The following is a 27,110-nucleotide window of genomic DNA, read 5'->3' on the forward strand; positions in this document are numbered from 1 at the left end:
GAAACAAACCAAAGAACAGACAAAAGAAGTGCATAAGCACCGCAGGAACCAGCATGCTAAATACATCCACAGCAGAATGTCACACCCTGATGCACAGCAAACCCACAAACCATTATATTAGGCTCAAAACACTGCAAAAAACAATCTTTTATTGCTGCTGCCGTGGTCACTGCTTTCTCTTAGCGCCACCAAATAAATGTCATTATACCAATCTCTTATTTAAGCTTTCATACCTATTTTGTGGTCTTTGTGAACTGAACTGTATGACAAACATATTTTAAGTTACTTTCTCTTCATATCTTTACAAAATCACTGACATCATCATTCAAATCTTCCACACCTTCCGCTTATTTTGTTCTATACTTACCGGTTCTTAACCACATGCTCATTGTCTCCTCTGAAGTATATCCCACTGTTTGAAAATTCAAATAAAATCATTTACGTATAGCCATACAAAAATAAAAGTTGTGAATTAAATGTTTTTGAAGTAAATTCTAAACGTTTCCGAAAGTCTACGTCTGTAAGAATAATCGCCACCGTCCACATTTGTGCGTGGCATGCGTAGTAAATGATTCCAACTAAATCCTATTTGCCTACACTTTAAATGAAAAGAGCCAGAAAGCATTCATAAAAAAATAAAAGTGGCATTTCAAAGGAAATCTTTCAGGATGTTCACCTTTCCTCAATAAACATCATCTTACGTATTTCCGTCAACATGATAGCCCGTTCTTGTGTCTTTGCATTTATATACTGATGAGTAAAAAAAAGAAGAAGCTTTAGACTGCAGTTGAATGCATGGAGTAACTAGGTCAGTGGTTCTCAAATGGGGGTCCAGGGACCCCCAGGGGTCCTTGAGGGGGGTCCCCAGCCAAAAGGGGGTAATTTAGTTTCGCTATAATTCCATTCATAAGTAACACAATGACTATTTTGGTCATGGGTTTTATACACTTTCTGTAATAAAACATCTAAAAGCAATCTTATTATCATATGGGGGACCGTGGGACAAAATCCTATAAAATGGGGGTGCGTCGTCTAATTTTGTCAGTTTAGGGGTCCTTCATGTGAAAAAATGTGAACCACTGAACTAGGTAATGGGATTTTCTTCATTAACGGTCACACAGGACGGGAGGGGATGTACCCTATCGCTTCCAACTCCATGCAGTGTTGCTGGTGTACACAGCCTTGTAGCTTGGCTTTCCCAAGGGCCTCTTATACTCAGAGGACATCGAGGGCCGGAGGTTGGCCTCTGTCACGGACCTCTGTGGCTGCCACTGTCTGGGCAGGGACCTGTAACCAGCAGGACCAGCAGGGGCGGAGACAGTGCTCCTGGTCGGGGACACAAACGACGGCAGGGGAGCTCGACTCTGACCGCGACTTTGGCTCTGGCTCCAAGTCTGGCTGCCAGTTTTCTGGGGGGCTTGGTAGGACACTCTGGCCTTCCACTCTGCTGGTGGCTCCGGGAGCATTTTGCGCTGAGCTGCCGAGTGGACGTTTGAGGCAATGGCTTGCTGGAGGTTCTGAAAAGCGAAGGCTTCGTCCACTAGGCCCAGCGGATGGCGGGAGGCAGCCTCCCAGGGCGTGGGGGGTTTGTAGCTCCTCTCCAGCCAGGATGTGTGCCTTTCTCGGGGAGCCGAGGAGGCCCGAGCCGGAGGCTTGGGGGAAGAGGAAGCCGAAGCTGACCGCTGGCCCCAGGATGGTACTCTGGCGGGTGGGGAAAGGGAGTAGTGCCTGAGTGCCTGCAAAGAAAGATCCAGACATGTTTACTTTAGCATGGGCTCGTTCTATTCTGTCTGACTATAGCCCTCTGGCCAAATCAAATCACACAGTGCAACTTGGAATATTTGGGGAAATATCGCCAACACATTTGTTTTAAATATGTACTGTAATAAATTTATTGTGAAGAATGTAGCCTGTGCCATTCTTTAAAATATATAAGTGTAAATTGTAAAATAGCCTATGCAAATTATACAGCTTGTTCATCTTGAAAATAAAAACAAAGGTGACATTTTTGTTGAGCAGAGGCCTGCAGAAATCCCCTTCCCTCAACACAGATTTCCTGTACGCCAGAACATGTAGGCTACATGTCAAGGACAAAAATCATGGTGTATGAAGGGGTGGGGGGGTGGGGGGTGTCATGTAAACTCAAGCTGGAGCGCACTGTCCTTACTTGTGCCAACAGTCAACTCCACCACAATCAAACTGCAATACTTGATCCACTTCACAGGAACAGGAAGCCTACTCAACCAGCTACTTCATCATTTGTCCTGGCAGAGCACAAGCACTTATGGACTGTCCTTTGATTTCTCACAACAAGTGGTTGCTATATGAGAGTGGGTTTCCCATGTAAGCCACATTTAGCTTTTTTAAGTTGGATCTGCCCCCTCTGCTTTGCGGATTAGACAGAAAACACCTTCGAGGCATCTCAACGAGTCGGCGAATCTTCTCAGCGGTTGTTATCTAGCTCCCTCTCCATGTATCAAAGACCGGGGCCCTTTTAAAAGTCTCCATTAGGATGCCTGGACAGGCAGGGGATATGTGGGGTGATGGGACTGGACAAAAACACCTCCCTACTGTACTGATTATTACTGTACATTTCTTCTGGAGAGGGTAGACAGGACATGCAGGAAAGGCAGTGCTGCCATCATCTGGTGAAAAATGGGTAAGATCAGCCGTAAGGAAAGAATGGAATAGAGTGCAGTAATAGGGAGAGAAAAAAAGTAGAAATGTGATTGAATGAGTCATGGGGGGGAATACATTCTAAACTGATGCAGGAATCTGGTCTGATTACTTGCCACTAAGCACACTGGGGAAGGCCCCAAATGTTTGTCTTGGAGTAATTCCTTTCTGTGACATTTTTGGGGAATTCAGCACCCACAGAAACTATTGAGAGTTGAGCAAATTTCTTTCTGGTATTTTGACCTGATGTTGAATCAGTCAAGATGTCTGTGACAGTGTTATCCTGGATTAGGACAGACACGCATATGGATAGATTAGGTCATTTGATTCAAGAACAGTGCCAAAATGGATTACCATATGAATGTACAGTATATTGACATTGGTTGGGATGATTAGGAGAATATGAGACAGGCATTCTGAAAGGAGTGTGAAATGTAGCTTGCTGCGCAACTTAGATCAGACATGGGGCTGAGCAGGTCTTTGGAGTAGGCTGGGTGTCCTGGATGGCATGCTTTTCAATGGCTTTTGTTTTGAGACAGTTCGACTTATTCTACATCAGTGTTATGGATCAGATTATCTAGAGATTCATGCCTTTCAATCCACGAGTCAGTAGGTCTGGATAAACGAGACTACCACGTCAGTTGAAAATAAACGCTGTATGTTAGGGATGGGAGCATGAAACCTGGACTGGCTGATTTGAAGCCATGGTAGGGTGTCCTAGGTCAATGAGGAAGTGTGTATGAGGGTGGAAGGTCACACTTAAAATAATCTGATCACCTCACCATAATATGTGGAACACATCTTTCTGGATCTCGTGCCAGTTTTTCTTGTTTTTTCTATTATGGGTTTGAATAACACAACCATTAAAATGCAAAATCTTCCTTTGTTTTATGATTAAGAAGCAGGGGTACAGTGGTGCTTCACTCCAGTCATTTAAGTGGGCATCAAATTCCTCCAGATATAGCTACAAGAATCTGCCAACTGAAGGCAACAATTGAAATCTAAAAAAAATAAGGAATTCAAACTTTACAAATAGGCTAAATGCCCCTTCTGCAACTGCATGACGCACCATGGGTGCACATTTGAGTCAGAGCCCACTCACATATCCTCCAGAATTATCCAATGAGGTCGCCTCGTTTCAGTGAAGTCACCAGTCTAATAATACCTTTGACACCTACAGCATCATGTAGTCCTTCCGCAGCAATGTGCTCTTACTTACATCAATCACTTACATCAATTGTAGAAAAGGTCTGTCATTTGAGAAATGAGCTGCTGCCAGCTGCTATTAACAAGAGCTTTATAGTGTACAGTATGTGCTCTAATGTTGAAAGGTAATTGGTTCTGGACAACTGCTTTCGTGAAAAAGAAGATAGCGACTGTAAGAGTGTTCGTCAAACCTAAACTGAGGGTGCTTCAGTAAAAAATCGATTGAGACATAACTGAAACTCAATCAGTATTTTTGTCTGATGAAATACAGAATGTGTTTGATGATGGCTAATATTTATGGTACAGGGGCGGGCAGAGAAGTGGTGAAACTCAGCAAGCTGTAAAGAAAGGGGACTAGAAACAGGGAGGATAGGTATGAGTGACAAAGAAAGGAAAGCCAAAGAAGGATAAAAGACATTTTAATGGCACTGCAGTGAATCATACAGAAAGTGCACTATGAAGAGCAACACACAAAGGAAAACAGAAAAAGAACATGAAGAAAAAGGCAGAACCAAAATTATATGTATGAACATTACAGGGCTCGTTAACCTTTCAATAATTGGTGTATCCTTGGTGTATCTTTTTTCATCTATCCATATAAAACAAAAGCAGGTGGAGATGCGTGGGTGAAAAAGATGCAAGAGTGAAAACAGGGTGGGGAAAGCACAATATGAGGGCTTGAGAAGTAGTAACTTAGAATGGCTGAATTTGAAATTCAAGCCTAGTATCCCTGGACCTCAGCACTCTCTCACATGAGACAGTTTAAATATAGTACCTAACATGACGCAACAGCTGGTAGGAAGTTTAAAATAAAACTAGCCCACTCAAGTCGAGTCTATGGAAGACACTGAAAGTAGATAAGGCACTAACAAAAATATACATTTTATTAATTAATGTAATATATTATATTATATTTTATATTTGCAATACTTTGGTAAAATGAAACAAGTGGGCGTTAGTGTTAATGTTTCCTATAGATTGCTGTATCCTCCAACCATTGCAAAAAAAAAAAAAAAAAAACTCCACTGAGTTATTACATAACCTCTGGATTTGTGACATCATTGCTAACTTGGACTTCTGCTGGGGTATCTTTACATCCCCCAACCCCTCCCTCGTCCCTTGCTACCCTATCTTATTTCCAACATAAGGGCACAATTTTACACATGGGAACAGATCGTATTCTGCATCATATATCAAATAAGATTGCATACATTTTGCATTTTGTTCCTTCCTTTTAAATCTCCTTTCCAATATTAACTTCCTGTTATCATTCAGCCATCATGTTTCCTCCCATTCACACGTTTCTTTCCATTTTTTACTGAGCATCATACTCCCCTACATTCTGCTATTGCCACAATATATTTGATTACATCTTATGAGAACTCATACTGATTTGTTCACTAATAAGTCTCAATATGCATAATTGTATATAAATGTGTTCAAATATACATGCTTTATAAAAATATAAAGTTCATTTGGGCTCAGTTGTGTCTGATAAGCTATACTTACATCTTATGTTCTTATTTCGATTGTGATGCCATGAGGATTATTAGCTCTCAAAACTCTGACTGACCTTCAAGCTATTTCTTATGATAATAGCAAGAGTAGAACAGATGGAGCTGAAGATAACCATTACCATTACAACAGCTAGCTTAAATGCATCAAATATGCAGCTCAGCTGTGTATTGTAAGAGCACCCGCCAATGTTTCAAGCAAAGAGCAAGCATGTCATGAAAATCACTCTTGATCAACTGCTGTAGGCTTCCACACTTGAGCTGAACTCTTTTTAGCCATAAACTTGGGCTTTGGAGCAGCTACAGTGTTGCCACCTGCGGCGGATTCAGGCCTGGCAGCGACTGGGAAACTAGCAGCAATATAGCTGCTAGGAGGCTGTGGTTGGTAGGGCACTGTGGGAGCTGCCAGGTATGGAGGGCTATTGGCTGGTTGGTAGGGGACCTGCGGCACCTGTTGGTAGGGAGGGTTTGGAGATTGAGGAGCTTGGGGCTGGTAAGCAGCTGGAGGGGCTTGTTGAAACTGTGGGTTATATACTTGCTGGTATGGGCCACCAGGAGCCTGCTGATAGGGGTTGGCAGGATAAGCGTTAGCTGGGGCTTGCTGGTAGCGGCCATCATGCATGAGATGTTGAGGCGGCACGCCATAGGGTGGCTGGGGATATGGGGCAACAATTGGTCCAGCCGGCTGGACGGGAGCCATTTGCTCGTATTGAATTGGTTGGTTTTGGACAGGGGGGGTTTGGACAGGGGGGGCAGGAGGTGAAGGCTCAGGTTTGGGGGCAGGGGGCTTGGCAGCCTCTACCGCTGGCCCATAAGTAAAGAGGGAGGAATTGAGTTGATAGGGTTGATGCTTCATGACATCTATAACATTGAGGGGTTTGGGGGTAGGCTTTGGTTTCTCTTTGCCTTTTTTCTTGTCTTTGGCTAAAGGGCTCGATGGAGGGGGCTGCTTTATTGCTGCTGGTGGATAGGAAGGGGAATGGATGGGATTATATGCCAATGGAGGGGGAGCTCGTATATTGGGGGAATATTTCCACTCATTCGGTAAGGAAGCAGCTGGTGATATAGGACGGCTTGCCTTATTCGCTTGCACAGTCTCCGAGTCCACGACAAACCTCTCCATACGGGACTGCCTCTTGGCAAACAGATCAGCTCCTTTCCCTCTGACAGTTGGCATATCATAAGATGAACTAGATGAAGATGGATTTAAGACACTGGCCATTGGGTTGATAGGCGATGAAGATCTTCGACCAATGGTATAAGACGTCATTCGTGGTGGGGGTGTTGGAGGGGCCTGGTTATGTGGGGCATTTTGTGGAGGATGCCAAGGTTTTGGAGAAGCTTGAGTCACCCTGGTGTTCACCATCGGAGCTGAAACATTGAGAGGTGTTTGCTGTGACTGTGGAGCCCAAGCATTGACCGGTGTTTGGGGCTGTGCCTGTGCTGGAGACCATGCATTCATTGGTGGCTGTGGTGGAGTCTGTTGTTGTGGAGGGGGCTGTTGCCAGTTTGATTGTGGTGTGGACTGAGTTGGAACTGATTGAGCCCAAGGTGGCTGAGGTTGGGCTTGATTCTGCTCTGGGCCCCAGGAATTCATGGGGTGCTGAGCGTGTTCTGGAGGCTGCTGGGCCCATGATGGTTGGAGCTGAACCTGGGCAGGTGCTGGTGCCCATGGAGGGGCCTGAGGCTGGGCTGGAGGTTGTGTTTGGGCTGCTTGGACCCAAGGAGGCTGGGCTTGGGCTAGGGTCTGTGATGGAGGCCATGCATTGATTGGAGGCTGTGGCTGCTGAGGCTGAGGTGATGAGACCCAAGGTGGCTGTGGCTGCCCCTGTTCTTGGGCCTGAGGCCATGCTTGTTGTGGAGCCTGATGCTGAGGTTGCTGAACCCATGGCGACTGTGGCTGGGATTGTGGCTGAGGCTGTTGGACCCAAGGTGGTTGTGTTTGGGCCTGTTGCGGGGGCTGTTGAATCCATGGTGGCTGAGGCTGAGTGTCTGTTTGTGACTGCTGTGCCCATGGGGACTGGGGCTGCTGTTGCATCGGTTCCTGAGGTTGAGCCCAGGGGGGTTGCACTTGCTGAGGCTGTGGCTGAGCTACGTAAGGTGACTGAACTTGTGGCTGAGACTGTGGTTGTTCGCTAGGCTGGGCCCAGGGCGGCTGAACTTGGGGTTGCTCTCCAGGCTGGGCCCAGGGCGGCTGAACTTGTGGTTGCTCTCCAGGCTGGGCCCAGGGCGGCTGAACTTGTGGTTGCTCTCCAGGCTGGGCCCAGGGCGGCTGAACTTGTGGTTGCTCTCCAGGCTGGGCCCAGGGCGGCTGAACTTGGGGTTGCTCTCCAGGCTGGGCCCAGGGCGGCTGGATTTGTGGTTGCTCTCTAGGCTGGGCCCAGGGCGGCTGAACTTGTGGCTGGGGTTGTGCTTGCTCTTGAGGCTGGCCCCATGATGGTTGAATTTGAGGCTGGACTGGAGGAGGGGCCCAAGCATTCATGGGAGGTTGAGGCTGTGCTTGTGGCTGAGCAGGTTGATGTGTCACCCAAGAAGGCTGTGGTGGAGACTGACTTGCAGCTGGCTCCTGGGGCTGCACTTGGGCTGGACCCCAGGAAGTAGTAGATGGCTGCTGTTGTGCTTGTGTTTGTACTGGGGCCCAGGAACTCACAGGGGCCGACTCGGGGTGAAGGGTAGAGTTAGTGTGACCATTTTCCTCCCAAGCTGTCACTTGCTGGGGCTGTTGTTGTGGCTGAGGCTCTGGCACAGTCCACGTGTGCTCTTCCTCTGGAGGGGAGTTGGCAGGAGCCTCCTGGGGGGCAAGGGGTGGGGGTTGCTCAGGGGCAGGTGCAGGGGTTGGCTCTAGTTCTGGAGCAGGGGTAGTCTCTGCGGTGGGGGCCAGAGCAGGTGCGGAGACACTATTTTCAGCGTGCTGAGGCATGTCCTGGTTGGTCTCTTCAGTCTGTGGTGACCAAGGAGGACAGTTGGGGTTGATCAGAGGCTTTGGGGCCACTGGCGGAGGGGTCTTGTGTTTAACTCTTGGAGACTGGAGGAAATTGCAGGCCTCAGCCCCCAGGCTAAGGTAGTCTTCCTCAGGTCCTGACTCAAAACCAGACTTCTTTTTACTCCTGTTGAGTAGGTTCAGCAGCACTGGGCTAGGTGATACTTTTGGTGCCTCTTTGAATGTGAACATGCCACTAGTTTTCCTCCTTGTGTCCTGCAAAACGCCAGTCCTTATTGCAGGTGTAGAAATGCGCTCATCGCGGGAAGCTATCTGCTCTCCTTGGCCCACAGCATCTTGATTGGTCCCACTCACTGCGGGAGAATAGGGGGCAGGCGTCATTTCTTCTGCTGAGAAAGGTTTGGCAGAACGGTTACTTAAAGAACTCTGCATTTCTTCAGTTTGGTGGTGGACTATGCCATTTACATTTGCAGAATACTGCTGAATTTGCTGTTGCTGCTGGTGATACTCTTGCTGCTGATGATATACTTGCTGTTGTTGATAATGATGTTGTTCATACTGTAACTGTTGTTGCTGCTGATACTGTTGTTGGTACTGCTGCTGTTGGTAGTGATGCTGTTGTTGTTGTTGTTGTTGCTGTTGTTGTTGTTGTTCATAGTAGTGTTGTTCTTGGTACTGCTGGTACTGCTGTTGCTGCTGGCTTTGTTGGTGCATATTCACGTCCATGTATGCGTGGCCCTCTGTCGTAGCCTGCATATACGAGCGCTCCTCCATCTTCTTTTCAACCTCCTGCACCCCTTCCACGGGAATCCCCTGGCGCCTTAACTCCTCATGTTCAGCGGCGATCTCATCCATCCTTAGGCGCCGTTGCGCAAACATTAGGGCACCCTTACCCTTGGTATCAGGCAAACATTCCATTTTTTCCTGGTTGTTCAACATACGTTCGATCTCAAGGAGTCCCTTGTCCCAGTTTAAGGTTAGCACACCTTTGCCACCCTGGGCATTCGTGAAGAAATGCTCGTCTAATTCGGAATCACTAGTGGCCACTAGGGTAAATTCAACAGCGTGGGTGTCTTTTTTGTCGTCGTCCTCGTCTTCGTCGTCGTATTCTGGTTCGCTCTCTCCTGTGCCGTAGCTCACAAGTGTGTATTTCTTGGCCCTCTGCCGATGCTTCTTGAACATCAACACCCCCTTGTTGTTGGGGTTGGGCGGAGCAGCCGTGAGAAGGAGAGCAATACGTTTACATTTGGACTTCGCCTCCTTCACATGCTTCTCAGACAGACTCTCGCTGCGCCTGAGCCCTGCATAGAGAAGAAAAAACGACAGAAAATCAGTGCACAGTATAAGGGATGTTAGACAGCGAGATCAAAAGGATCGCTTCTCTTGGACTACCGATGATTTGATAGATGGTGATTAGATATTAACAGCTTAGGTTGGCGATGGCGATCACCACAAATCATCTTTTTGGAGCATGTATGAACTGTGTAGATTCTTGAAACCTCTCAGATATCATGGCGCCATTAATATCCCTTTCATTTAGTTTTAAGTTCTTTGATCAATTACTTTGCTGATGTATTGCACTTAACTTCAACAAGTAGATTTGTTTTGCTCACTTTAACAGCATTAATGATATAATTGCAGTAGTTGAAATTACTTTTGACAAGAACACAGAAAGCTACGTTCAACATAAGCCCATTTTCATTATAACCTGGGCAAGAAGAAGGGATCATGCTATTATGAAACCCCCAAATTAGATTTTTCTGGCAATTTGAAGACCTTACAAATAAAAGAATTACAATAATTATGGTAACAGAGGGCAAAACAGAGTTGCAATTTAGTTTCAGTACGAAACACCATTTAACTTATTTTTCAAACAAGTTTCTTCAATAAATCAAATGGATGTTCATACTAGAGAAGGCAGCAGAGTTGTCAACAATACATTCAAATATGACAATACACCATAAGGAGTTGAACTGATACCAACACAGCAAATATAAACTGAGCTATTAATTGATTGCTATAGAATTAAGATACAGTACAAGTACATACAAAATGAATGAACATTGCATTCCTTATAGTAGTCCATAAGAAATTCAGACAAAGAAAACCTGATTTAGCTATATTTAAACAAGTGATTTGCAGATCTAATTATCCACATATAATGTGATGGTATTATTTCAGATGTGCTCATTCAATTGAACATGCCACAACAACTACAACCCATAAAGCAATTATCAAACTCTCTGAACCACATCTAACATCCTCAATTGTTCTCAGATAATAGACTATATTAAAACAGATGTGTCTGTTCACCCCCATAACGTAGCCTGTAGTAGGAAATGGGAGATTAAAAATAGCCTGAAGGCAATACATTTACCAGTACCACGAGCACCTTTACCAGTCCTTATCTGTAAGTTCACAAGCTGTCCACTTAAAACCCTATGGTCCTCTTGAATCGGTCACTTTCGCTGACACCTAAGGCCAAGCCGATGACAGACATCGTGCCACACAAACACTCTCTGACGCCCCGACCCACCAATCGATGCACAGCAAAGCTGTAAAAAGTAATAATAACAAGTCCTCTTACATTTTTATATTCCTGTAAGACTAACCTGAAGGTAGAGGAGGCAGCAGGAGTGAGCAGCGGACTCACTTTTTTAGCTCAGTTAAAGCAGCCGGTGTGAAAGGATCAGGTAACGGGGCTGGGGGGAGCACATGCTGGTGTCTGTCAAACGGCCACTTCAGCTGCAGGCATCATCAGCGTGTTGCTGTTATATTTCTGGCTCCTACACAGCCCAGAGGAACGCCTGCAGCCATCATTCACGGAAGCCATATCCTCACCAAGCCTCTACTACACATTCATTGTTTGAGACTTATCAAATAAGGGCAGCAGCTTCACTCAAACGAACGATATGGCTTTATTTAATTTCACATGTCCTTTTTGACATCTTGTTTTTGTTCTAATTCAGCCTTTGTCAACTGCCACCATCCACTCTGCGCTGTGCTTGCCTACTACTTGCCCACTATCAATTTTGATTATATTGTGATTCACGTTAGAACAGGAGGTATCTAACAAACCTCCCCCAATTGCAGTAAGAGAGATGTTTTACTATTTTGAGGCTCCGTTTGAGACGCACACGCTTTGGAATGCACACATGTTGACAAATGCAATTTAGTGCTGACCTACTGTATGCCTATTACGTTGCAGAATCCCCCTTTAAGAATAGATCTTTATTCCTCATAATCACACACATATACATATAATGATGTGCACCAATATTGTGCAGCATGGCAGGAGTGGAAAACGTGCGTTGTACTTACTGGCGTGCTTTGCCCGGTGCTTGTTGGGTTTGTCTGGGTCCCCCTCAGAATCCGAGTCGCGCTCCTCTGCCGGTGCCGCCTCCTCTGAGGGAATTCCAAACGAGACAGTGAAACACTGAGGAGCGCCCTCGCTCTGGCATCCCCCTTCTTCTCCTTCCCCTTGGGATCCAACACTGCCACCGTGCCTGGGGCCACCCACAGTCACATTGCCCCTCCCAGCTCCTGTGCTTGATGTTGCCGGTTGCTGCAGAGTGACCACCACTCCATGCTGGCCAAGCGGCTGTCTGACCGAGCACGGAACCCTGAGTGAATGGGTGTTGGCGTGGATAGTGTCGGAGGCCTCTCTGTTTGAGAATAACGTGGGGTCGAGGCCATGAGCGCTCCCGAGAGAGGTGCAGCCTATATCCCCTAACGTTTGCTCAGAGAGGGACACCTGGAGCTCCACCACGGCCCCGGGGGAGAAGCTCCGCCGTGCTCCCTCATCTTTCTCCTGGTAAAGAGGCTCCAGGCCTGTGGGATCGCCAGATGTGGGCACTCGTAGCTGCGTGCAGAGCAGCTGTCCCTTATTGGGCAACTCTGTGTTGCTTTCCACCTGGCCATCATAGGCCTCGTCCCGGGACTCGGTTATGTAGAGCTCCCTGGGGCCTTGGGACCTGTGGTTAGGGGACACGATGTGGAGGGTGGTGCTCTCCAAAGCCTCGCCGGAAGATGCCCTCTCACCAGGGTATGTCCCCTCTGATTCAAAGTCTCCAGGGGCGATGGAGCCGTATCTTTTAGAGAGGAGAGGGGGAGAACAGGGATGAGCAAGTGGGGTAACTTTCTTAGTCTAATGACCAATCTCGATCATTAAAATAGCTTAAAACTGAAGAACTCAATATGCACATGAACAACAATGAATCTTGGATTCATTGTTGATTGTTTTGGGTCTGTTTCTATGGATAAGTGACAAGTTATTGACTGTTAATGAGTGATATGTAAACATCTTGCAACACACTTCCTGTATATTCCTCAGGCTATTTTCCCTCGCAAAGAAAGAGAAAGAAGACAGAAAGAGATACATCTTTTGTGTTTTTGTTTGGATCATTAGCTTACAATAGATTTTAATATGTAATCATCAGTGAGGGATGGAGTCACTGGATTGTCAAGTAAGGCCTGTCTCATCTCCCAGTCCTCAAGTGGCCAAAGTAATCAAGCAAATTCAATCTTCATGTGTCAAGTTAAATGACTGCTGTAGTACACCGACGCGCCGGAGTGGAAAGTAATCACATCTCAATGTGGCTCCGCTTTATTTCCTCTTTCAAGGCCACCGAGGAATTGAAAAACAGAACGCCATTATTATCTGTGAACACAATTATTGACTTGAAGTCAATTAGACTCCGGTGACCAGTCCTTTTCTCCAAAGAGGAAGGAGTGACATGTCCTTAAAACATTTTGATAGCCGCGAGCTGAGGTCATCTGCCCCCCCCGCGAGACTGCGAGAGAAGAGATATCACCACCACCATGCAGTTACACATTCAGTTTAACGACAGAGCTATAAGCATATCTGCAGTCTAATAATATGTGATAATATGTGCTATAGTCAAAGAGAATCTACTTTCCAAAAAAACTACATAAAGAACTAGATCTAATTTGATTTGTAGAAATCTGCATTCAAGACAACCGTGTCCCCTACTGCCCAGTGCCCTCCATATTGCTTTCAATATGGGCATGTACTGTAGTGGCCTAGGCTGCAACGTTTGAGGACACTCCACCCTAACACTGAGACTTGTAATTCCCCCACGAGTAATGGCTGAGCAGCTGCTTGTCGATCCGTAGCACTTGGTTTTTACAGAGGCCACGCCAGTTGGAAGGTCAATGTGACTGGCACACATTCACTGGCTCACACGCGCTCACGTGCACGCGCGCGCATGCACACACACACACACACAGGTCATAAAACAACATACTATCTAAATGCTAATACAATGTGCAACATGGACCTTGTACTGTGGCCCAGTTGGAGTTGAACACAGACAGATACTACAGAGTGAGTCACAGAGTAGCATTACTGAATTGTCCCAGCTTTATCTGATCTTAAATATCACTCTATTCACTCTATGGCCACATCCTATGATCTTAAATACCTTTTGACAAGTAGCTGCAGGCAGCCAGTTGATGTGTCGATGAGATCAAAGATCTGTGAGAGAGTGAGATCAGAACATGGCTCTCCGTTGACTGACACCACCTCATCACCATCCCGAACTCCAGCCAGGAAGGCATGGCCACCCTCCTCGACCTGTGGATCACAACAGCACAGTAAGAGGATAGAAGATGGGACTAGAGTAAACTATAGGAGGAGAGGAGAGGAGGGCAGAGGAGAGGAGAGAGGAGAGGAGAGGAGAGGAGAGGAGAGGAGAGGAGAGGAGAGGAGAGGAGAGGAGAGGAGAGGAGAGGAGAGGAGAGGAGAGGAGAGAGGTCAGGAGAGGAAAGGAAAGGAGAGACAGAACACAATCAAAATCAAGTTTTATTGGCTTGCCTCTTACATTAAACGTAAAGTAACCATAATTATAAAAATAAATAAAAGTAGACATTTTGGGAAATGTCTCCTTAAGACATAGGTTGAGAGGACAGCAGTGAAATTCTCATTTACATAGTAAATAAGAATCATGTAAAAGTATTTAAGTAGTTTAGGTATAAGTGATGTATAAAAAGAGTGGTATATATATTAAAAAAAAAGTAAACTTAAAGAGGAGCTGAACCCAACGGAACCCTAGTGGCGCGTGGGTCGGACGTTTCAGACTGAAAACAAATTTTGTCTGAGATGACTGAGTGTTGAGAGGCGGGCCATAGCATGTTGATGATTTGATTTGACAATTCTGGCGTGTTCTGCCCCCAAATCGAATGGGATTCAGCGTGTTGTGGCGCCTACGCGAGTGGGATCCGCAGAGGCAGCGGAGCGGAGAATCTTAGGGAAATGTGCCGCCTGCCGGCCTGAAATGTCAGAGGGGCTGGGGTAAGACCTGCGGACATTAACGTTATCCTAGAGAGTCAGGCAAGTGAGACTAACGTTATCCTGGAATGCGAGTTTAACCAGCCAGTTACATGTCTTTGCATTCTTAGACATTACCGTTTGCTTTATTTTGTATGTTACATACAATTGGCCAAGTTATTGCTTAGTTTATGGGCTAGAAATTCTGCCAGGTTACAGGCACTAGGCAGCCATTTTCATTTGGAGGAGAAAATTCTCCTCAAAATGAAGATTGATTGACAGCTGCCATGTCGTGATATGATTGGTTGAAATGGGGTAGAAATTTGATAGTACTATGTGACGTCAGCAAACATACTGTTATGAATGAAATCTTGAAAAATGAACTTTTGATGTGAAAAAGTGTGAAAAACTAAAGAAATTAGATTTTTGTGAAATTGTTTGCAGACATTATTATTAAATAGGTGCACTGAATACCCAGGTATTTGAAAAAGATATTGGGGGTTCAGCTCGTCTTTAAGATACAAGACTCTTATCTATACAATATGCCCATGGTTCTGTTGGAACCTGACTTGTAACTGGGATGGTTATGACTTGACATGTCATGTTGTTGTAGTACTTATTCTAGGGTTAGAATTCCTTGCCAAGTAGATATCAAACTTGGGTATGTAATAAAACCTGAGATGCTGCTATAGCTGTGCTAAGCCCACACATTAGCTTGAGAATTAAGATTACATTTAACACTCAGATAAAGTTACTGCCTCCTCTCTTTGCTATAGCTCTAAAGCTGTCAATACTGTTGACAAAAAATATAGTTTCAATAAAATGTTTATATTTTCCACACAATTTAATCCCCAGTTAGGATGGAATCTTCCATAAGACATTATGGCCATTAAAAAAAAAAAAAGAAATAAGCACAAATAGCCATATCAAATTCTGGGTCTATAGGTTAACTCTTCCCCAATGAGGTCAGAGCATCATCATCAACTCAGTGTCCACAACAGGTGGTGACCCAAAAACATAAATCTCAGGCTCCTCACATAAAGAACTGGAATAGCTTGGGATGTCCCAAGTGTGAGAGTTATCCAACCCTTGACCTTCATACAGAGTTCAGCTACGAGAGTAAATACAGAGCAAGACAAAGGAAGACATGCCTGAAATGCTAAACAAATTGTCGCTTAAACAATTTAACGCCACAATACAGCCAATTCTCTAACAGGTCAGTATTCATGTCCAATTTCAATTGTAAAAGTAAGAGCATGCCTTATTTCAGCTTAACAATAAGCCAATGAATGCGTTATGCATTCTTGTGAGAATAATATAAGAAATCTAAAGTTATAAGTGTAGCATAAATTAAAGAAAAGCATGCAGCCTATAAATTAGGGCTGTGCAATAAAATCGATACGGCAATATATCGCGATACTTTTTTCCGCAATACTGTATCTATATTTCAGAAAGATATCGTGATATATCGCCATATCGATTTTTTTGCACAGCCGTGTGTTCAGTGACACAATAAGAATACTTTTTATTTCAGTGCGTTCAGTAAGACACTCAACACTCAGTAGTTTTGACTAAATTTGTCAACTAAGTTAACAATATAAAATTATGTTCATATTATTACACTACCTGGGTGGTACACAGCGTGTTGTATTTTTAGCTATATTTTAATTTCCAGTAAATTATGTAGAGTATTGCAATGTATCACAATATGTATTGTATCGCAATGTATCGTGGTACAATCGTATCGTGAGGTCCTTGCCAATACCCAGCCCTACTATAAGTAATGACAGTGTTCTCTGAGTAAAACAGCCCGTCCTTGTAAAATTTACACCACAGCGGTTTATGTTTAGCACCAGCTGCAATGTGAAAGGCCTCTACAGATCAAATGGGGCTTCCTACTGTAGGAATGCCAACGGGCACTCCGCATCAAGGTGTAAATCCAAGCCAGGCAATGGATGATAATTATGTTTGCAGAAGGGAATAATTCAATGTGAAGACAGAGTCCTAAGTTAACAAAATGAAAACACATTTTCAGACTGGATTATTATTAATATTGCAGAGATTTAAAACGATGAACTTCAGCAGGCAATGGATTTTTCTCTCCCCCCAAATGGATACATAATATTTTGGAAATGAAGTCTTTTTTTTTTTTTTACGATTTGTTTTTATTTACCTGATGCTCACTTAAGTCTTCATTTATTTCTATGGCAATCTAAGAAAGATTCAATTCAAGTTTAGCCTCAGCACAGATCAGGTTCATTAATAAGAGCATTTAATAAGGAGAAACACGCCATAAATTTGGCCGCTTATACAGCTAGAGCAGACCTGGGGCCGGTTGCACCAAGTGGTCTTAACTATGCCTGGTCGTAACTCCTACGTCGGTCTTAGTTAAGACCAGTCTTTAGAGTGGATTTATGCCTGTTGCACCAACACGGCTTACGTCTGGTCTTAACTATGCTGGTCGTAGCAATGCGCGTCCATGTGAATTGCCAGGGAATGCACCATGATTGGATGATGTTGGAAAAATGTGCCTCGCGACCTGCTTGGAGCGCACTGTGCCACTACGCTCTCTCAGCCACTACTGTAAGTGCATCACTACACCCTCCCTCATCCCACCCTCCCTCGCTCCGGGGGAAAAATGGCGGCGATTGAGGCAGACAGACAGTCTGAATGAAATTGAATGTAACGTTCCCAATTCTATGTATTAAATTCTAAAAAATTAACGGCAACATTTGGGAAGGCTAAGCCACACAACTAGTTAGTTATAATCTAACATCGTGCTTTCAAAGACGGAGAACTGGCTGTGTTACGACAATGACGGTAAGGACTCAAAAAGGTCTCCGCGGAGACAGGCAGGCGCTACGCCTCCTCCTGACCAGGCGTAAGAGTTACGCCTGGTCGTAGTGAAAAGAAGGCTTAAGCCGTCTTGGTGCAACCGGCGTAGCTGTTAGGTCGTAAAGTTACGACCAACTTAGCTTAAGACCAGTGTAAGACCAGTTGGTGCAACTGGCCCCTGGGCATTATGAGGCCCGGGGGCCAGAACCGGCCCTCATGATGGTTCTGCCTGGCCCCAGTGGCCCGGGAGGTCTAAGACAAACCACACCAATTTACTTAGTTATGAAGCTAGAAAGATCGAATGATATGACATAAATTGGCAGTTTAGAGTGATTTTCAATATAATAAATGCTGAAGAATAAGTGAACAGTATGCTTTCTATAACGGAATCTAGTGATTAAATTAGAGGTTACGTCATGACAATACTTTTTTGGCCCCCGGCAACAATATGGATTTCTCATGTGCCCCCACAGGAAAAATAATTGCCCACCCCTGAGCTAGAGGGATAAACTATTACTTCACTACCTTGCAATTAGGTGTTATGCGCTCATGAAATGTGTGTTGCCAATACTGCAAATTGAAAATGGGTTAGAAAGGACGTTTGTTGCTCAGCTGATTTCTCAACATTGGGACCAGTTCAAAATGTGCAATGCTTAACGACATGTCATTAATCAAAGTCCCAGCTAATTCTCTCAAAGGACTCACTAAATGTTCAAGTTTATGAGAGAGTGGAGTCAATACACGATAATCTCAGTGACAGTGTCCATTTCTATACTTGTATGAAACTGCAGATGAATGACTGACAGTGGTGCCCTCTAGCTGCCATGACAGCACTCTCCTAAAGGTGCATTTATATTTTCACGCACCAGTCAAATACAACAGTCTCACCAGCTCATACATTGGTTGTATTTATAAAGTTGTTGTTACCAAAACGGACCCCAGGCAGCCAGCAAGACACATAACTCATCATGTACAAAGCTCTCCTTCCAAACTCAACATTCTGGGAATTTCTAAACAGGCAATTACGGTGATCATTCCCCAAGGAAATGTCCATCTCCATGACTATTTCAACAACACAACACACACAAGGCTTAATCAGAGGAGGGTGAATCCATCATGTTAAGACATTCAAGGTACCGACACATCAAAAATGGCTCTCTTACCGAGCCCCTCTCCAATTTTGTTGATACCCACATACGTCCTCTAGTTGTGAAATTACCATCCTACCTAAAGGACACTAATGGATTTTCTTGAACAACTAGCACATGTGCAAATTCCTGATGATGGTCATATCCTTTTGGCAACACTAGATGTCACCAGTCTCTACACCAACATCCCCCACTCCAGTGGTTTGAAGGCTCTTCAGTTTTCCTTGGACAACAGGGATGACTTAACTCCCCCCACACAAATCTTGGTCGACATGTCCAACCTCATATTGACTAAGAACTATTTTCTCTTTGAAAATGATGTCTTTCTGCAGACTCAAGGGTTTGCCATGGGTGCAACATTTGCTTCAGACTATGCTAATTTGTTCATGGGTTATCTTGAGAACCAACACATCTTTTGTAACAACCCTTTTGATTCTAACATGCTTTAAAAAAAATAGTTACATTGCTGTTGTTGTTGTTGTTGTTGTTGTTGTTGTTGTTGTTTTTATCTTTAGGGGTTCACAATCTGATTTGACTGCCTTTGGTGACTACATTAATTCACTCTCTGAGACCATCAACCTGAATATGGAATCCAGTGCTTCCGCCATTCATTTTCGAGACACCAAAGTTACCTTGACCGACAGAACACAGAACACTCTCCTCAACACTCTATATGAAGCCGACAGATAAATAGTCTCCTACATGCTTGAAGCTTTCACACATCACCATTGAAAAGAGGTTTACCCTACAGTCAGTTTGTCCATGTGAAACATATCTGCACACTTTTGGCAGATTTTGAACTGGAGACTAAAAAACTATATGGCCAATTCCTTGCAAGGGGCTATCCCAAGAGCTGAGAAATAGAGGCCATTTACACCTGGCGTGATCCTGGTGGTTTTCTGTGATCAGATTGCAATCAGATTGTGTTTTATCACTTGAAAGTACAGGTGTAAACACCCCCAAAACGCATTGAAGAAGGATTGCAATCTGATCGGCCAAACCACCTTTGGAGGTGGTCAGGGATGCATTGTGTACACATTGAACACAAGTGTAAATGCAATGTGTCCTCTCAATCTGGATACAGCAACTTTATGCGGATTGAGAGGACAGCCATTTCTGCCATCAGATTGCAATCAGAAACCATTTCAGAAAACGCATGTTAACGCCAGGTGTAAATGGCCTCTATATGACCAATTCCTTGCAAGGGGCTATCCCAAGAGCTGTCTTAATTCAGCATTAGCCAAATCACGCTCCTATACTAAACCCATTGGGCTATCCAACAAGACACCTCGTCCTGGTAACCTCAGGTGCTAGACACTTTCAGGAAGCCAAACATCCGGCCGGCCACTGTACTTATTAAATTCTGTGGCATTGACAAAGTTAAGCCTCATCGAAGACACAGATCGGGAAACAAAACGTTTACCTGCTCAAAGCTGAACAGCGTTTAGGCCTCAATGAAACACTCAATCTAACTTGTTTTCTCTCATTCTGATGCGTACAGGATCTGCATGTATCAGCATGACCTCATGAACCCAGCTTTGCCAGTCTCTGTGTTCCCTCTGTACTCTCAATGAACCGTTTTTGTGTCTTGGTTATATAGCCATTTCAGTTTTTTTCAATAACCATGTGTACAGTATTTAATAACCATGTTATCTCTTTGATCTATGGCCTATGTCATTTTTGATGTTTCTGTACCTTGAATGTCTTAACATGCTTTTCACTCCTCTCTGATTAAGCCTTGTGGCAGGGTGCCTTCAATTAGACAATCAGGCACCTGATAATATCAGGCACCTGATAATACTGTATCAGGTGCCTGATTGAAAAACAGGTGCATTATATCAGGCTGATATAATGCAGCTGTTTTTGGTCCAGCCCTGTCTTTATCTCTCCTGTCTAGCATTGTACTTTCAACACTGATGATAGTCCCTTACTGAAACGTTTGCTGTGTGCTGTGGTTTTAATTCACTTTTTATTTTTGTCACTTTTTGAGCACCTTCTTCACCATGTCTTGAATTAAAATACATTCTTCTTGGAACTTGACCTCAACCTCTGGACTGTTCATTTTGGCTTGTTTAGCCTTGGTACATTGGTGTGCGGATATTTTCACTGTCGGTCCTCTAGTTATATCTTCCATATCGACGCACCCAAGACTACTTTTTTGATGCCCTGAGTCGGCGCAGTATCACAGCATTTTGATTGTCTTAATAAAAAAAAGGACATGGATCTGATTGCAGGGCAGAAGAAAGAAACCCTGTATGAGAATATGAATATGAATGGGAACAGAGCTTTTTTATCTAAAAAGAAAAGAAAAAAGAAGCAAAAATATCTCATACACCAAAGGAGAATTACAGATGCCAATGCACAAATTCAATTGAAAGTGCATTACTACACTGAAATCCTATTTTAAGTCATCAAATGGAAACAAAACATATCCTCAGTCTCTGTTTAAGTTTTGATACTTGTCACTGCTTCTGTTGCATTTACTAATTATTCAGTACCACATACCAATTGCATGGAATTGTACTTTTTTACTAACACAATAGACAGTCCAAAGAGCATGCATCGTTTGAGTGCAGGACCTCAGACATAACATAGTTAGGCCTAAGTCTAAACTGGGCAATAAAATAAGGCTGCTTTGCCATATATACACAAACATTTTACGAGTTACTTTATGGGGCTGGTGACTTTCAGATAAAACCCCTTTGACTCCATTGCTCTGAGTTTGTAGGAGTCGAGTGTGTGCACACAGGCCCTATAAGGCCTCCTGTGTGCCTGTGTATTTGGCCTCGCACCTCTCTGTGGGGGAACAAGGTTTGTCTGGACCTCTGCACTGTCACCACTCGTCCTCCAAAAAAGGAGGGGAAACCTCTCTGGTCCCGCTCCCCCTCCCAACACAAAGATACACAGTTAGTCAGGCGGTGTTCAAGGGAGGCAGACTGACACCACCTGTAGTGTCTAAATACAACTTGTCATATGCTGCTTGTAAAGGGATAGTCTGCGGTGAGTGTGCTACTGTGTTTAATCAAGACTATATAAGTAAGTTGGTGGAAATGATAACATAGGTGCCAGTCAGACAAGAGAAGAAAACAAACGGTATAATTGTCAGTCTTTTCAAATACGAGGGTGCTTTCCAAACAAATTTCCACCGTTACATTGGACATCAGAATTGACTCGACTCTGGGAGTACAGTCGGATATCATGTCAACGAGGCCACAATGTTATGCTCGTGCTATGCTGGGTTGCCCATTTCCAAATGACCAACTTAAGCCCTAATGGGCTTGAACACAACAGAAAATCACAGGAAACAGAAGTGTATGAGTTCACACAGCCCCAAGCGGTTCCTGCCCCTCGCAGCTTTAAGCAATTATGTTTTGAAATTTCAGGCAAACATTTCCCAGCTGCGTTACAGGTAGCAGCCACACTGTGTGGGGCGGAAAGCTATATGTACATTCACTCTCTCTCTTTTCCCCCCAGCTAAATGCATTTACAGCCAGGAACATCACAGCTCATTCATATAGCATACTACAGTGGAATCAGCTTATAGTGATCACGGTTATAGTGATCAAGCGCTTATAGTGATCAAAAAGCTTGGTCCCGAATCATTCCTATATTACACATGCTGTTTAAATAATTTGCTTATAGTGATCAATACTTTTCATTTAATCATTTTGGGCCTTTGGGCACTATATCCTGACGAAGGCTATGTGTGGTAGCTATTAAACACGGCAGAGGAGAATTTGAGCGTGCGACTTTCTTCATGTTATTTTGAATTCTCGTTAGTCTGCACCTCTTCAACTTTTTTGGGTGTGCTCCACTCTGTATAATTTGAATCATTTTGGGCCATGTCACACCTGAGAACACTGGAAAACATGTTTATACTGTAACTACAGTAACTTAATTTTCTTTTCTTTAATTAGAAACTGCTAAAAATGAGCCAATGAGATATAGCAGCGATACTTGGTGCATGTCTGTCTGTATATAGAGAGATCGTGGCATCTCTGTCTGTCTGTCTGTCTGTCTGACTGTCTGTCTGTCTGTCTGACTGTCTGTCTGCCTGTCTGTCTGTCTGTCTGTCTGTCTGTCTGTCTGTCTGTCTGACTGACTGTCTGTCTGCCTGTCTGTCTGTCTGTCTGTCTGTCTGTCTGTCTGCCTGCCTGTCTGTCTGTCTGTCTGTCTGTCTGTCTGACTGTCTGTCTGCCTGTGGAGAGATGGCGGCGTCTCTGTCTATGGAAGACCGCTGTGTTTGAAACAGCTGGAGGCCTAACTTACTATATGGATTTTTAAAGTCAATAACATTCAGTAAATAGCTAAGATGTCCCATTTCATTACTCTATATGTACTATAATGTAATTCATGGTAATCTGCATGAGAAATAAAGAAAAAGAAAGAAAATCTGTTATAACGATCATCCCGCTTATAGTGATCAATTTGACCCGTCCAAAAGGGATCACTATAAGAGGAGTGCACTGTAATTAATATATAAAATGAATATATCATGTTGTGGGATTACTGTCTTTGATTAGCAGGGAAAAAATAAAGCAAGCATGAAGTGAAGTCATGCTTCCTAACAGAACCACGGTGCTGATGTTTTGCTGAAATACACGATGCCAAAGCTTCATTAAGGAGTGAGAGCTACAGAGCACATTGTTTACTTCCTGAATCCTGCATCAAATGAATAAGACGCTGGCATTTTGCTGATTGCTTGACTTAATAGGGTTCCTGCAGTGCTCTATTAGGACTGAAGCAGCAGCGACAAGGGCCCTCTTTGCTCTGCCAAAAGGACAAGATGACCCTGCTAAAGGCTTCTATGTTCAAGCATTACGCCAAATTATATTCACATTAAATTATATTCATATAATGAATATAATTGAATGTAATTTGGCTTATTTGCAGCTGGTTGCAGTGGGAAACCACATGCATAGTGTGTTCTTCATTCTGGGGGGGAGAATGGGTCGGTGGGTAGGGGGGGGGAATATGTCTTTCAAGCTCTGTATTTGATCTCTATTTCATATATGGAATAAGGTTGCCTGTAACTCATTGCAATTGTGAATTGTTTGCTCTGAAAATCCAATAAACAAAGATTGAAAAAAGTGTCTAAGAGTTAATCCTAACGTTCCTACTCTCACTCTTTTAGATGATTCTGATAAGTTTTTTGTTTCTGTTTTTGCTCACAAGACTTTTGGTAAATGTATTGTGTAGTTTCTGTATCTTTAAAAATGAAGTGAGTCATGAGTTCATCAACTTTGTACTCCGTCCAGGATTCCAAATAAGAAGAGAAAAAACAGCTTCCCTTATATGGGAACAAGCTTTTCAGAGTGGATACCCCACCATGCTCCTGCACTGCACCGCCTGTCAGCGCACTGACTGATCACTTTCCCTCAGGAAACAAAACCCACGTTTCACTCAATTCAACCAAAGCTTCAGAGAAACCATCATCTTATCAGACACTATCTGAGGAGGATTTCTCATCATCTTGGTATGATTGCTTTTTCAACTTCAAGCTAACAGTCCTGGCTTTCCCCTCCTTCCCACAAGAAATGTGTTCGAGGTGTGATTAGTTATGCCTTCCAGATGATGTGGGCTCAAACCCCCCAAGATGTCCAAAACTGAGGCACACATTTGCAAGATGACTCATACAGTATGCAGCTACTTCACTTTTTATAGGCAAATATTAAAGTGCTAAGAACAAGACTCGTATAACATATAAGCAGAGTTGCATCCCTCCTGCAGCTTTTAAGGTTAGACAACTCTAAACACCACATTTCTGCTTGGATTTAAAACATTTGAATTCTAAACTAATCATCAGTGCAGTTAGGAACTCCAACATATAATGAAACTATAACATAGCAAACAATTAAGGTCATTCAATATCGCTTTAACTGGAATCTAAGCTTAAAATGCTACTGTGAATCTACAGGTGTGGTGTGTCTGCAATATAGATTTTGGCTTACATTCCTTTATTTATCTATCTTTCAGAAATGATCATTGTAACTACTATACCTATACAGCAAACAACTTCACTGAGTGCTATAAAGGCGACATGGTAACTTTTTGTGTTTGTCCTGAGAATTCTGGTCCAAGCCACTCACCAAATGCCAGGACTTAGCTCAGTGATTTCTCTCACTCTCTCAATATCAACCAGCCAGACTTTTACCAGCTTCCTCGAAGGCCTCGGCACCAGCAAATGTGGGAAAAAAACCATCTACATTCATACAATATCAAAAATAAACTCACAAATGAACTCGGGGAATGAATTGTTTGAAACACAGGTGACCAGACCATAGTGACTGAGAACAGGCCTGAGAGCAGGTCACGTGGGGGATGGGTTTACCCAGGCTAAATACTATCTACCGGTATATATACTGCCTCAACATGTTGCTCCTGTATTATTGCCTTTACGGTGATTCATATGTACCAGTAGTCCAGCAAATAAGCACTAATGACATGATCTACTGGCATCTATGATGTATTACCACACTAACTGGCATGACTTAACAAAATGATTCATATGACTAAACATATTTAGCAGAACTTAATATGTCTCACTTCATTTCTGTTGCTTAGTCAAATGATCTTTTAAAGTAAGCAGGCGGCTTATATCTCAACTTTAGGTCAACATTTTACTGCCTTTCGTGTTTGTTTAACTTGGCATTCCCACATGAGCGCTGCAGATAGCTTTCACTCATCGGGTAGGTAGGCTACTCCTCTAGTCTTACCAGATCACACTGCCCTCACCTCACTCACAGCCTCACACTCTCTTCATGGCCTTGACCATATAAGGGTCCCGAGGAATCTTGCACCAAAACAGAGCCGACGCGCACAAAAATGCAGGGACAAGCACTGTTCCAAATAAACTCCCACCAGTTTGTTCAACTCTGTCTTCTTTACTGGGAATTACACACAAAAAACTCTATCATAAAAGATAGCCTAGACTAGACTAGAGTGTAGGCTGTAAGCCAAATGGAGGTTCTCTTTATTATAGCCTATAGGAGGCATATATCCAAAAGGGCATGTGGTAAAACTCAGTCAGTTTCATTGATATGGCATTGTAGGCTATGGTGAAAGCCCAAGACACTCATGATGTATTATCAATACATGTCTGGCATGATCCTAAGAAAATCAACGTTTAAGAGATTTTTTCGTGTGCAAAAAGTTTGTTGAACTTGTTGATAATAACACCGAACACAAAGACTAAAACTAAAACATAGATAGATAGCTAGATAGATAGCTAGATAGATAGCTAGATAGATAGATAGATAGATAGATAGATAGATAGATAGATAGATAGATAGATAGCTAGATAGATAGCTAGATAGATAGATAGATAGATAGATAGCTACAGTAGATAGATAGATAGATAGATAGATAGATAGATAGATAGATAGATAGATAGATAGATAGATAGATAGATAGATTGATTGATTGATTGATTGATAGATCTAATCAGATAAGGCGGATTCCAGCAAACATCAATCAGGAGATAATGCTAGTTGATGGATGGATGGATGGATGGATGGAGATAGATATATAGATAGATAGATAGATAGATAGATAGATAGATAGATAGATAGATAGATAGATAGATAGATAGATAGATAGATAGATAGATAGATAGATAGATAGATTATGCTCAGCAAATTACCTGGAACACCTGGACAGGTGTGTAGGTGTCCTCCTCTCCCTCGCGCAGGGTGAATCCCCAGGGCGCGCAGCCGCGCAGCGTCACGCAGATGTAATCCCCGGTGCCCATTCTGCATGCGCACAGCTGCTGATCAGCCGAGCCTCCGCTGCGCGTCAGCGAGACCAACGGCACTGTGCAGAACCCAGAGCAGACCCCGCTGTATACTCCTAACATTAAAACTAACATCGTCTGAGTGATGCCTCGGCCAGCCCGCTGCGATGTGACGTCACGGCGTGAGGACCCGCCTGCGTGCGTAATTGCATCCAACTGGTGGTTTGTTCTGGGGAGCTCCTCCTCAGACAGTTGTTGCATGCATCGTCTGAGCAATAAAGACATGTAGTTGTCCCAGTCTGATAACATTTTTCTAAAGGGACAATCCCAATGGCCAAGGGCCAGCGTGCACTCCTTAACTCATCCCGGGTTGAAGTAGTGGTTACACTACCTCCCCTTGTGTGGCTGTCGCCTGGCCAGGGGGGAATCGAACCCGGGTCGTTTGTCTGACATTTTTATACAAAGTCGCACACGCTAACCAGTCGGCCAAGGAGACAGTCCCACTAAAACAAGACTATACAGTTATAAAACTTATGGTCGCCTATAGGCTACTACTAGCCATAGGCTAGCCTGAAAACGAAAAGAAAAAAAGTACAACTTCTATAGCCTAGATAAAATATCACTCAATCTCCTATAGAAATAGGCTACCAGATGACGTAGGCTGTCTATCATAAAACACAATAACGGTTTCTAGCCTATGGGCTATTATCAATTTTGACTACACACTGTAAATCGTAGCCTATAAGAATATGAAATGGATATTGTCGTC

The 27,110-nt window shown here is 43.7% G+C and overlaps 2 protein-coding genes across 2 annotated transcripts; both read right to left on the bottom strand.

Annotated features, from left to right (window-relative positions):
* Window positions 1-729: 729 nt before the first annotated feature.
* On the bottom strand, window positions 730-3,382 carry LOC310779579 (synaptopodin-2-like; the record flags this gene model as incomplete). The annotated part of the gene is made up of 2 exons (XM_083640102.1): window positions 730-1,736; window positions 3,359-3,382. 2 exons carry the CDS (start codon window positions 3,380-3,382, stop codon window positions 1,140-1,142), a joined length of 621 nt encoding a protein of 206 aa, XP_083496228.1. The 3' UTR covers window positions 730-1,139.
* A 2,237-nt stretch (window positions 3,383-5,619) lies between these two features.
* On the bottom strand, window positions 5,620-26,359 carry synpo2a (synaptopodin 2a; the record flags this gene model as incomplete). The annotated part of the gene is made up of 4 exons (XM_083640276.1): window positions 5,620-9,638; window positions 11,659-12,428; window positions 13,782-13,933; window positions 26,252-26,359. The coding sequence occupies 4 exons, from the start codon at window positions 26,357-26,359 to the stop codon at window positions 5,620-5,622; spliced, it is 5,049 nt and encodes a 1,682-aa protein (XP_083496402.1).
* Between the last annotated feature and the right edge of the window lie 751 nt (window positions 26,360-27,110).

Source organism: Poromitra crassiceps (genome assembly GCF_964638095.1).
Source record: "Poromitra crassiceps genome assembly, chromosome: 7".
NCBI classification, from domain to species: domain Eukaryota; kingdom Metazoa; phylum Chordata; class Actinopteri; order Beryciformes; family Melamphaidae; genus Poromitra; species Poromitra crassiceps.